Source organism: Microtus ochrogaster, unplaced genomic scaffold (assembly GCF_000317375.1).
Source record: "Microtus ochrogaster isolate Prairie Vole_2 unplaced genomic scaffold, MicOch1.0 UNK4, whole genome shotgun sequence".
Taxonomy (NCBI): domain Eukaryota; kingdom Metazoa; phylum Chordata; class Mammalia; order Rodentia; family Cricetidae; genus Microtus; species Microtus ochrogaster.
In genome coordinates this window covers 6,042,443-6,055,176 of record NW_004949102.1, presented here as the reverse complement: position 1 = coordinate 6,055,176, position 12,734 = coordinate 6,042,443, and the positions used below count along the sequence as shown (strand labels likewise).

Sequence of the window (12,734 nt, the reverse complement as noted above, 5' to 3'; positions counted from 1 at the left end):
TGAGACAGGCGCTCATATAGTCCGGGATAGTCTCGAACTTGCAGTGTAGGAGAGAATGACCTTAAATTCCTGATCCTTTGTGTGTAGTTTGTTTGATTTTGTTGATGTTACATTTGTTCTTTCGGAGACTCTCGCGCGCAGGGCGGTGGAGTAGCGGGGCATGGGTGTGAGGTCATAGAGCACCCTGCGGGCCTTAGGGTCTTATGCTCAGTTCGGTGTATGGTTTGATTTTTTTCCTTTCTTTCCTTCTCCTTCCTCCTCCCCTTCTGTTGTAATTTTAAAACACCACGAAGAAGCCACACCATGCAGCAGGGCTCACGTGGGAAGTTTATTGGAAGAGGAGAGAGAAGGGACATAGAGGGAGGCAGAGACTAGTCGGTCCTCGGGGACAAGAGTGCTGGAAGATGGGCAGTGCCCACCTTTTAAAAGGCAACGTAGTAACTGTGCACTGGGGTTGTTATTAGTGGCTATAGCTGAGGATATATCCTAATCTCTCTCTGTGTGTGTGTGTCTCTCTGTCCCTTTTCTTGATAGGTTTCACTATTTAGCCTAACCTGGCCTCAAACTTTTGGTGGTCCTACTTCCTTAGCCTCCCAAGTACTAGGATTTAAGGCTTGTGCCTCCGCCACACCCCTGCCCCTTTGTTTTGATTTTATTTGGCAGTTTGTTTTTTGAAACCTGCTATATGTAGCCTTTGTTGCCTGGAACTCAGAATGCATGCAGACCAGGCTGCCTTTGAACTTGCAATGAGTGATCCTACAGCCTCATCCTCCTGAATACTGGATTATAGGAATTCACCACTAATTCCTCCCTCCTTTGTTTGTTTGTTTTGCCCAGTCAGGCATCAGACTTTCCAATTCTTGCTGCAGTCTGGGATTACAGACGTGGACTACCACAATTGTCCAAGAAAAGATACTTGCTAGCTGGAAGGTTCAGGTCTAAGTCAGTGTCCTGTACACGTGCACATCAACTATGCCACGGTTAACAATTACTCAATATATATTTTAATTATAAGGAACGGCAAATTGGTGACACTTTGGTGCTGTAGAGGCAAGGCCTTGTGTTCGTTGCTAATATATATATATATATATATATATATATATATATATATATATATATGAACTATATAGCAGTGACCTTAGCGTTTAGGAGGTTGAAGCAGCACTGCCACAACTTCAAGGTCAGCCTGGACTAGGTAGTAAGACTGTTGGGCCTACCAAGATGGCTCAGTAAGGGCACTTGCCACACAGTTGATGACCCGAGTTTCGATCCCTAGACCCTACATGGTGAGAGGAGCAAGTTCTGCGAGTTTTCCTCTGAACTCTGCATTTGTGTTCTTGAACACACAGACACACACAGAGGCACACTAAATAGCTAAATAAATGTGAATAATTGTTTTTTAAAACCCATAACAAACAAAAAAACAAACGGCGGTAGCGCACACCTGTAGTCTCAGCACTTGGGAGGCAGACAAGCGGATCTCTTGAGTTCAAGGCCATCCTGGTCAACAAGAGTTCTGGACAGCCAGAGATACACAGCAAAATCCTATCTCAGAAAGCAAACCAACAAAATTAAAGAATCGGGAAGTTTCCCTGAGGAGAAAAGGGTAATTATCACCAGACTGGCACAGTAGAGCTATGGAGGCAGGACTACAGGAGGGGGGAGGGGAGGCAAACGGAAGTGATGGTGCTCAGAAAGCAGGTGTGTCTAATGTGATCTGAGTGTCCTCTGAGCTGGTCAAACGTGCTCTCTGCATCCCGATCCTCCCCACGTGTGTGAGCAGCCTTGAGCTCTGACCACCCCAGTCAAAAGCTTTTTGTGTGTCTTCCCCACCCTGCCAGACTGTAACTTCAAGCTGCAAGCCAAGATTAACCCATCATCCCTTCAGTTGCTTCCTGTCAGGTATTTGGTCACAACTCCAAGTAAAATAGAAACAATGTGGTCTGGGATGTGGGGGCATACTCGAGTTTCACCCTCGATCCAGCTGTTTTGAGGCTTCCTTTTAGACTTGGCACTGAAGTCCTCAGGGCCGTCACAGGATTGGAAGAGGACTAGGGAGAGGCTCTCAGCTGCTCAGCACCTGCTGCCCCACCATGACTGGATGAGAGCAGCTGATCCACTATGTGTGAGTGCCTCAAGTCACAGGGAGGTCAGCAACCAAGCTCACTCTGGGGCAAGGCGGCACAGGCAGGGGGTGAGAGGGTGTGGGGTGTCGATGGGACCATTTGCCCCAGCCCCCGGCACAAGCCCTGTGTGAGCACAGGTGGCTGGGTGCTCAAGACAGCAAGCCTACCTTCAGTGGTTGAATGAGCCCTAAGGAGCTGGAGTGCCACGCTCATCACCGCACCAATATTTAGCCACCGTTTATCAAAAGGGGACCAGGAATAGGAGCTAGGGAAGAATGACCGATAGAACACCATTTCTGTTCTCAGGAGCTCCCTGCAGGGGCACAGGAAAGGTGAGAAATCTCAGTGGGAAGAGCAGGGGTGCAATAAAGAGAAGTTGGGGGGGGGGCCTTGATGGCAGATCCAGAGACAGGAGAGGAAAATGCTTCCTGTCACTTCCAGTGTGACAGGGCAGGGGACATAGTTCTATGCTGCCGTCTACAGCAGTCTGAGAGGGTTTTTTTGTGCTGCTTTTTCTGAGACCTCTCTTAGGTAAAGCTGGTTTTTTGTTTTGTTTTGTTTTGGTTTGGTTTTTTCTTTGTTTGTTTTATTTCAGAAAAGAATTTCAGGAGGAGCCAGTACCAAGGAGAGTTTGAATTTATTAGTGAGATTAATAGAGGTGGTTACACTGTGAGGTTCCCAGGGGAAGGGTAGGATCTATTCAGACATGGGTGTGGGCTTCTCAAGAGAGAATGACATGTCTTAACCATAGCCACGTGCGCTATTTTGGTGATTTCTGAAGTCACATTTCAAAGGTTTACTAAGGAGCTTAACTGAGATCACAGGGTGGTTCCCGATGTGCCCTGGGTAGGCTTACAGCTGATAACTAAGGTCCTAAATCACAAGAGAAGCCCGAGGAAGTTGTCATGCAACAGTTTGTAGAGAGAGCCCGCCCTTTGGGGGCGGGACGGCCTTCTTCCTGTCTATAAATTGGGGTGCACAAACGCTGATAACCCCTTCTTCCTGTCTCCTATTTCTGGGCATTGCGGGAACTTCGGTTGCGTGAGTGTGCTATTTATATTAAAGTAGCTTTTATTTTGTACCAGTTGGCCTGTATTAATTCGATCCGCCTTCAACAGTTTAGTCTTATTTGTTTTTTATTTATTTATTAAAGATTTCTGTCTCTTCCCCGTCACCGCCTCCCATTTCCCTCCCCCTCCCCCAATCAAGTCCCCCTCCCTCGTCAGCCCAAAGAGCAATCAGGGTTCTCTGCCCTGTGGGAAGTCCAAGGACCACCTACTTCCTTCCAGGTCTAGTAAGGTGGGCATCCAAATTGCCTAGGCTCCCACAAATCCAGTACGTGCAGTAGGATCAAAAACCCATTGCCATTGTTCTTGAATTCTCAGTAGTCCTCATTGTCCACTATGTTCAGCAAGTCTGGTTTTATCCCAGGCTTTTTCAGACCCAGGCCAGCTGGCCTTGGTGAGTTCCTGATAGAACATCCCCATTGTCTCAGTGTGTGGGTGCACCCCTCACGGTCCTAAGTTTCTTGCTCGTGCTCTCTCTCCTTCTGCTCCTGATTTGGACCTTGAGATTTCTGTCCGGTGCTCCAGTGTGGGTCTCTGTCTCTGTCTCCTTTCATCGCCTGATGAAGGTTAATATTCAGGAGGATGCCTATATGTTTTTCTTTGGGTTCTCCTTATTTAGCTTCTCTAGGATCACGAATTATAGGCTCAATGTCTTTTATTTATGGCTAGAAACCAAAAATGAGTGCATACATCCCATGTTCCTCTTTTTGGGTCTGGCTTACCTCACTCAGGATAGTGTTTTCTATTTCCATCCATTTGTATGCAAAATTCAAGAAGTCCTTGTTTTTTACTGCTGAGTATTACTCCAATATGTATATATTCCATACTTTCTTCATCCATTCTTCCATTGAAGGTCATCTAGGTTGTTTCCAGGTTCTGGCTATTACAAACAATGCTGCTATGAACATAGTTGAGCATATACTTTTGTTGTATGATAGGGCATCTCTTGGGTATATTCCCAAGAGTGGTATTGCTGGGTCCAGGGGTAGGTTGACCCAGAATTTCCTGAGAAACCACCACACTGCTTTCCAAAGTGGTTGCACAAGTTTGCATTCCCACCAGCAATGGATGAGTGTACCCCTTTCTCCACACCCTCTCCAGCAAAGGCTATCATTGGTGTTTTTTATTTTAGCCATTCTGACAGGAGAGTCTTATTTGTAAGAGTTCCAGAAAGCTTCCTGTTTGCGGATGGCCTTAAGCATGGTTCATTGCCATTTTAGCATTTTTATTTGAAGTATCTCTCCAGGAAAGGTGTATTGTCTCTAGGTTGGCAGTTTTCACAGAATGTGAATTGTACTGGAATTCTTGACTCTCAGCCTTGAGCCAGACTCTGGGAGTGAGGAGGTGCCTTTTCCCTCCAGTCCCAAGAGTCTTTCTGTCCTGCCTCATTCTTGGGACATAAAGGGAAAGAAGAAACCTAAATAGAAAATGAGGAGGCAGACCGGTCACTGAATGGGGTCAGGTTTGGGGGCTGGGGTCACACTGTCTTGGGTCTTGGTGGCATCACTGTGGCGTGCGTGGGGATGGGTCTATTGTTTTGGGATCCATCTGGTGAAGTGAACTTTTGCTCTGCTTTGTAGCCTGTTCACGTATCATTCATGCCTGTATAGAACTCTCAGGGTCAGGAGCTTAGACTGGTTGTGGAGGCCATGGGAGTCTGTCCACACATCAGGGTAGTAACCATAAACAGCTGTGTGCCCCACAGAAGCGTGGAAATTGGTAGTAGTGACTCAGAAGAGGCCAAAGAAAGCTTCCCGGTGGCCAGAAAGACAGGTGTGGGAAGGCGAAGGTGTTCCAGGCAGAGGCCAGAACTGCAACACAGGTATCCGGGAAACCACGGAGCAGGGTGAGGTGCAGAGTACAGATAGGGACTGGGTACACTGCCCAACCACATGGAGAGATGGCTTGAACTCAGGGGAGTGTGGAGACCATCTCCTGGAATGGGACTAGAGCCACAGTGGCCCTGGTCTAAACCAGAGGGACACGAGGCCTTTAATGGGACCTGCTCTAGCTGCATGGAACAGGGAGGGCAGGGCAGGGCCCAGAGATGAGTCCAGAAGCTGCTGTGGAGCCCAGGAGACCTGACCTCAGGTCTGGAGTGAGGTTCAGGAGTCTCATTTGGTTTCTGTTGGGTGAAGAGTGTTACTGCTTGAGCCGGTGGTCACACCTCTTTGTTTTTGTTCTTTGAGACAGGAAAATCTATACATAGACAGAAATCTATGTATCTCTGGTTGTCCTGGAACTCACTATGTAGACCAGGCTGGCCTCGAACTCAGGGAGATCTGCCTTTGCCTCCCAAGTGCTGGGATTAAAGGCGTGGGCTACCACACCTGGCCTTTGTGGTCACAGTTCTGTTTTTTGGGTTTTGTTGTTTATTTGTTTGTTTGTTTTTTGGAGACAGAGTTTATCTGTAACTTTGGAGCCTATCCTGGAACTTGCTCTATAGGCCAGACTGGCCTCAAATTCACAGAGATCAGCCTGCCTCTGCCTCCCAAATGTTGGGCTTAAAGGTATGCACCACCACCACCCAGCATGGCCACAGTTCTAAGAACCTAATTTGAAGAACATCCTTCAGGTTGGGTTGAATGTAAGCCGCCTTCCAGTCACCCTTAATAGTGTCCACTGTCATCTGCCATCTGCTAACCTTCCAGCTAATTCTCCACCAGGTCCTCTTTCGGGGAACATTCCAGACTTCTTGATTTCCCCAGGCCCTGCCCTCAGCCTGGGGTCTGGCCTCCGTGTGGCCCTCTACCCGGGGTCAGGGGACAGCAGTGGACAAGCACACCCCCCATAAAGAACAGCCCAGCCTCCGCAACGGCTACACTTTATTTGGTGTTTTCCACATGTGCAAAAGTTTCCCACAAAGTTGGGCCCCTCAATGTGTAAAAAAGACCCCCGACAAGGCAGAGCTGTGAAACCATAAAAAATAATAATAAAACAAGAGAAATCAGTCTCCCAGGAAGCCTGGCGTGGGCAGAGCACATCACTTGGGGCCAGTCCACAAGCCACGGGCTGCTTGTTCCGGCTCCATTTTCTTCTCTTTGTTCTTTTCCAAGTCCCGCACTCTAGGGCTGTGGCCACCAGAGGGCGGGATAGAGTCCTCAGGCCTGGCCCTTTGTGAGGGTGACTTCTCCCACACAGACACCCCAACTCAGTGCTTGCCCACTGGCTTCAGCCCCACTATGATCCTGAGGCTTCCACAGACCCCCAACCCCCTGTCTAACCCCCTCGCCCCTGAGCCTGACTCCAGTCTGCCCTCACGCCACACGGAAGGGACACTGATCCCAGACAGATAAAGGCCCTCCACCCCTCACATGCACAGTGGGAACGGAGGTTGCACCACTCACTTCACACCCAAGGCAGGTGTTTTAGTGTCCGATTCTGCGAGTGTGCGTATGGTTGTGGCACGTTGGTGTAGGTGTGAGTTTGGCAGGAGGTGGGGGGGGGGCCTGGGCTGGGGGAGGCACTTGTGGGATTCAGGGCACGTTGACCTTGAAGGGGCTTCCAGGGACACTTTCATCACCCCATTTGACAATGAGGATGTAGTCTCCTTTCTCCTTGACAGTGTAGGTGACGTTGTAAACGCGGTTCCCCACGTGCTTCACGTAGACCTCTTCACAGGGGGTCTTGGGCCCATGCACGCCCACCATCATCATGTTGGTGCCTGGAGGGGGAAGCAGAGAGGAGCGGCTCACCCCAGGGTCACCAGCAGCACCACCCCCCCAGCTTCCTGTCCCCTCCCCTCCGCCTCCAGACCAGCCTCTTGACTGGAAGTTACCTGCTTTGCTGCAGTCCACAGTGAATGAGTTCTTCTGACCCACAAAGGCCTGGGACAGACCAGGGCCCCTTGTCACCACCTTGCTGGCATCTGAGGAGAACTTGGGGATGGAACTATAACTGGCGCCCCTGCTTGAGGAGGACTTCGTCACGGTCTCCACCAGGACTGTGGATGTTTCGTGAAGGCTGTGGCCTCCAGACAACCGGGGACCTGAAGGGCAGAGGAGGTGGCCAAGGGCCTGGTCAGAAGGACTTCTGTCCTTTTCTAGGACACTGACACGCTTCTGGGATGGGCCTTGGTGACTCTCCTGCCCTCAGCTGCAGCTCTGGAAGGATGAAGCCTACTCCAAACAAGCCGCTCCCAGCCCACTCCACTCCCTGCTATTCCTGGGCCTGAAGCCACTTCTGGCTCCATCCATCCTTCTCCAGGCTTCTTCCGGGGACTCAGGTTAGCTCACAGGAGTATGGCTTTAAACAGAGCAAATTAGAGGTCTAGCTCAGTAGTACTTGTCTAGTACTGACATGGTTCTGATTTAAACCCCAGCATTGAAAAAAAGTTGTGTCTTTCTTTAAAAAAAAAAAAATGTATTTATTCATTATGTACATAATGTTCCTTCTGCATGTACACCTCCATGCCAGAAGAGGGCGCCAGATCTCATTACAGATGGTTCTGAGCCACTGTGTGGTTGCTAGGAATTGAACTCAGGACCTCTGGAAGAGCTGCCAGTGCTCTTAGGCTCCGAGCCATCTCTCCAGCCCCAGTTCTACAGGATGGAATGCTGCCTAGTCAGGCCCTCCCCCACCATGGTTACTTGACCATAACTGAGGGCAGACTACAATCGGATGTGACTGGCCACTAGAGCCAGCCAGCCAGGCTTGGGCTGTATGAAGCTTCTCCATCCAGGATACTCACCTGTGACCTTTGCTTTGAAGGGGCTGCCCACAATGTGCTGAGGGCCACCATACTTGATGGCAATGAGGTAGTTACCAGGGGCCATGGGAGTGTAAGTGACTACATGGCCCTCGGGGCACTCCCGACAGTCCAGCTGCACCTTGGAAGGGCCATCGATGGTGACAGACAAGGCCCCTGAGCCTGCGTTCTGGGTGTTCACAATGAACTCCGATGACACACCTGGAGAACAGAGGGAGGATGAAGGTTAGAAAGAGCGCAGCCCAGAATGGAGCCCTGGGGTCCTTGGGCAACACTACAAGTTGGTACCAACAAGTGTCTGACCGCCCAATGGGTGTCTGACCACACACAAATCTAACCTTGCTCCCCACCTAGCTCCACACACTCACCGGTAGTGCCTCCCTCAAGCCCGGGTCCGTAGGCTGACACCAAGCCTGGGTCCCCAGCTTGGCTCTGCTCGCCAACGCGGATCTTGAAGGGGCTTCCAGGGATGTGGGCGCCATTGAACTTGACGTCAATTGAGTGGACGCCATTCTCATGGGGGATGAAGCGGATGGTGTGTTTATCTGTGGGGCAGAAGCTTGGTGAGCTAGCCTCCACCTTTCTCCACCCTTCCCCGGAGATCCCGGACTGGCAGGAGAGGGTAGGGGCGGGGCCAACTCACCACTGTCCAGCTCGGAAACATAGCACTCCTCCACAGCTCCTGAGGGCGTGTGTACCCTAGCATCGATCACGCCCCGGGCTCCATTGAGCTGCACCGCGAAAGATGCCGGCTGGTTCACCTTAAGCCCCGTCTCCTGTAAAGACCACAGAGCATAGTCAGAGTCGCAGGAAGCTGGAGCAAATGCAGTCTTATCTGCAGCCCAGTGTTCCCACCACTCCAGCACGGCCCCTGCCTGCAGCCCAGATGGCAGGGATGGGCTGAGAAGGCAAAGGCTGGTCTGCCTCTCTCTACATCCACCTGCAATGGGGTGGGCACCCTGCTGGGAACCACATACGATGAGGAGTGATGTATCTGTGTCTCCACTGAGGAAGAGAGGTCAGACGCTGAACAATGCAGGCCTGTTATCAGAGTTTGACAGTGCACACAGAGTTTGGATGTGGTGGGCTGATTGTAGACTGCCCCAAGGACATTTGTAGGAGGTGACCAAGGGGGAGAAGTGGGGAGAACACAGGCAGGGCTCAGGGGTAGGGGGATGGAGCTTGGGCGAGAGCTTGGGTTCGCTGTTGGTTGATAGGATTGCACTGCAGGGCAGCTAAAAGGGCGTGGGGGCAAAGCCTCCTCCCTGTCCGGATACAGCAGCTCTGTGACAGAGTGTCCATTTCCTGTGTGGCTTGCTGAAAGCCTGCATGGACACATTCCCGTATGGCAGAAGGAAAGGAGACCTTTCTAGATGTCACAGCAGGAAAAAGTATAGCTGGTCCCGGTGGCCAGGAGAGTCGCCCAGACTCTGGCTACAAGTGCCCGCTCAGGAGTCCTTTGCAAACTAGCTTAGGCTTATTTTGTATTGGTGTTATGTGCATATTCTCATGAACTCGTTAGCTGCAAAAACGTTCTGAGGAAAGTGGAGGGAATGCAGTGACAAGAAATGTCAGCTCTCAGGAAGGACAGGGCTTGTGAAAAGCACAGACAAGGTACAGAGCCAAAGGAGAAGCATTCACTGGGGTGCGGACATGCTCCCCCGAGGGCCCTGACCCATGCTGTATACGGTGGGAGAAGGGGCTGCAGCCAGCTCATCTGCCAAGGTCACTGCCCTCCTTGACCCCCCCCCCTCCATCTCTCAGGTCCCACCCTGGCACAGACCTGGAGGCTGGTGACGGTGAGTCTGCGAGCATCGTCTGAGAGAGAAGCCACAGGCACCACAAAGGGGCTGTCTGGGATGTGCTCATCATTGAACTTGATGGAGACCTCATAGTCACCTGGGAAGGAGACTAGTCAGCAGTTTCCAGGATGTGGGCGGAAGGGGCAAACCACTCCCAGCCCAGTCTCTTCCCAGGGCAAATTCACTGTATCGGGGCTCAGCTCTGAGAAGGTGAAGGGTCTTGGAGTGGAAGGGGGTTAGGGACTGGTGGAGAAAATCCTGCAGCCCCAGGCATCCTTTGGTCTGGTCAGCAAACAGAAACCCAGGATCGATGAGGGCAGCCGGGGCAGCCCACTCCCCACCCAACTGTGAACGCCTACCTGGTTCCTGGACAACGTAGGAGACGCCACAAGAACCATCTTTGCGGTCTTCAAATGCAATCTCTGCCTTGCTGGGACCTTCCACAGCAATAGACAGGCCCCCTGCACCAGCTTCTCGGGTCCAGATGCTAAACTCGGCTGTATTCGGGGCAACAGGGGAAGGGTGGCGCCTGAGAACGGCTGCATCTCACACTGGCTGCCCTGTCCCCAAACTCTCCCTGGCCTCTGCCCCTTACCTGGCACGCCAGCTACACCTCGCTCCAGCCCTGTGCCTCCGGCCCGCACCTTGTGGGCACCACCTTCACCTAGTGGACCCACGGTGAACTGAAAAGGGCTTCCGGGTACGTGCTGGCCACGGTACTTGACGGCGACTGTGTGGGGACCCATCTCCTGGGGCACAAAGCGCACACTGTATGCGCTGTCCTCGCCCTCAACGATCTCTGCGGCTTCCGTCTTTCCAGATGGGCTGGTCACCTGGGCTGTCATGTCCTGAGAGCTGGCCTCACCTGAAGGGTTGGAGTGATATCAGGCCAATGAGAGGCTGTATTTGGTTTCCATGGTGCCCTCCCTCCTCAGCAAACCCCCTTCTCTGCTCAGACCTGTCCTGGCCATCTAGGCCAAGGTGGCCAGAGATGGGGCCATTCTATCTCACAAAACAGGAGGCCCCCGTCTCCCTGTGAGGACCCCAGTTCCCAGTGCGCTGCTCACCTTCCTGCTGCCGGGTGATGCTCCCGAAGGAGCCTAGGCGTTCCCGGCCTAGGAAATCACCAAAAACAGCAGGGAAGGGGTCTCCGCCAACCTGGGTGGACTCTTCCACCCGGACTTCACGCTTGGTCTCCCCACCCCGTGTCTTGCTGATCTCGGTCCGCTCCGTGCGGGTGTACGTGTGGCTGCTGCGCGTGAAAGTCCGCGTCAGGCGCTCCTGGGCGGACACCATCTGAAACCAGTTTCCTAGAGAAAGCCCGGAGCCAGGAGGTGAGGAGGGAGGCAAGCAAGCCAGAGGCCCCAGTGCTGGTTCAGGCTACAAGTGCACCCCATGGCCAGCCCCTCCCCTCCCTGGCTTTCCTCCACCTTGGCTGTCTACCTGGGATCTTGAGGTTGAGATCGCAGGTGCTGCCAATGGTGGCAATGGAAGGCGCCTGTCTGCGCCGGGTGATACTTTCCTTCATGCGTCCCTCGCCGGTTACCTTCACGGTGAAGGGGCTTCCTGCGAGGGAGAAGAGGAGAATCAGGGTCATGGGTCCCCTGCCTAGTCACCAGATCTGTCCCCATCAAGCCGCAGCCCAGAGCCTTACCAGGCACGTGTTTATCAGCAAACTTGATGTTGATAATGTAGGTGCCGGGTTCCGTCGGGCAGTAGGTGACTTTGCATGTCCCATCTTCCATATCCTCACAGTTAATGTCCACCTTGCTAGGACCTTCGATGCTCAGCCCTAGGCCTCCATACCCTACGGGAAGGGTAAGGAAATGTCTCCCCTGAGCCTATGACATCACACACACATTGCTCTCCTGACCCATACTGTAGACTCCGCCTAGACAGATGCCCCGTGAGTACAGTGGCCACTGAGGAGAAAGGCGCCGTGAGAGATAGAGAGGCAAGCCGAGGGTTTGCCGCCAAGGTCCACTGTAGAGGCCTTCTGGAAAGTTCTGTACCGCAGTCCTGTTAGATTCCAGGGAGTGGGGACCAACAAGCTCACGACAGCTGAGCTTTCTCTTAACTGTGACAGAGCTGGCTGTGGAACTTTTCCCCCAGTGGGCTCTAGGCGGAATCCCAACAGGCCCCAGAAGACCAGGGGAAGAGGCTGTGGCCAGAGGGGGGAGGTCTTGGACAGAAAAGAGGACAAGAGCCAGTGGGATGCCAGGCAGAACAAGGAGGGACGGGGTGAGAAGTACCTGCATTGCGAGTGTCCACGATGAACTCCGCCACCTGGAAGGTCTGCCCCTCGGAAAGGCCCTTGCCCCAGACTCGAACTTTGCTGGCATCTCCGATCTCTGAAGGCCCCACCAAAATCTTAAAGGGGCTGTTGGTGACGTGCTTGCCACTCTTGCGTACGCTCACCACATGTTCGCCCACCTCCTTGGGGGTAAAGGAGATCCCTGTGGAGGGGAGACATTAAGCAGAACATCCCTAAGGCCTCCCCAAACTCAAGCACCCCCCCCCATGAATCACTGTGCTCACCAATGTGTCTGTTGGGCAAGCGTTTTAGCAGGCACGGCTCCTCGTTGCCTGAAGGGGCACGGATGCTGGCGGTCAGCTGGCTGAGGTCACTCTCCGTGATCTTCAGGGACACATCCGTGGAGGTGCCTACATTCAGCTGTGATGTCCTCATTGAGTCGTCACCTGTGAGGGAGTTGGGATGGGTCTGCATTTGCCTTAACAAACAACCTCAGAAGGACCCAGCCTCTCTTTTCTCTGTGCCGGTCTCAGTCCAAGAAGGGCTAAGTCCCTGCTTGAACCTTTATGTATTTAATCCTGAGTCACATGGTGTGATGGAACAAAACACTGCACTAGACCACTAGACTCTGTATGTCTCTGTCACAGTGCTAAACTGTCTCTGGGCTTTCTCAGGGTACCAGAGGCGTGCCAATGCCCTACGTTTTCAAGAGTAATTTGAAAGCCGGGCGATGGTGGCGCACGCCTTTAATCCCAGCACTCGGGAGGCAGAGGCAGG

General features: G+C 52.5%; 1 protein-coding gene across 2 annotated transcripts in view; it reads right to left on the bottom strand.

Moving 5' to 3' along the window:
- Nucleotides 1–6,400: 6,400 nt before the first annotated feature.
- The window catches only part of Flnc (filamin C), a 28,182-nt gene continuing 21,848 nt past the window's right edge, over nt 6,401–12,734 (bottom strand). For both annotated transcript variants that reach the window (XM_005365747.3, XM_026788580.1), the window contains 13 exons: nt 12,242–12,403; nt 11,956–12,159; nt 11,358–11,510; nt 11,147–11,269; nt 10,771–11,013; nt 10,299–10,568; nt 10,063–10,200; nt 9,685–9,800; nt 8,545–8,677; nt 8,270–8,446; nt 7,884–8,102; nt 6,972–7,181; nt 6,401–6,857 (listed from right to left, as the gene is read on the bottom strand). In XM_005365747.3, the coding sequence (XP_005365804.1) occupies nt 6,670–6,857; nt 6,972–7,181; nt 7,884–8,102; nt 8,270–8,446; nt 8,545–8,677; nt 9,685–9,800; nt 10,063–10,200; nt 10,299–10,568; nt 10,771–11,013; nt 11,147–11,269; nt 11,358–11,510; nt 11,956–12,159; nt 12,242–12,403 (2,336 nt within the window). In that variant the 3' untranslated portion in view covers nt 6,401–6,669. The remainder of the gene's footprint in view (nt 6,858–6,971; nt 7,182–7,883; nt 8,103–8,269; nt 8,447–8,544; nt 8,678–9,684; nt 9,801–10,062; nt 10,201–10,298; nt 10,569–10,770; nt 11,014–11,146; nt 11,270–11,357; nt 11,511–11,955; nt 12,160–12,241; nt 12,404–12,734) is intronic.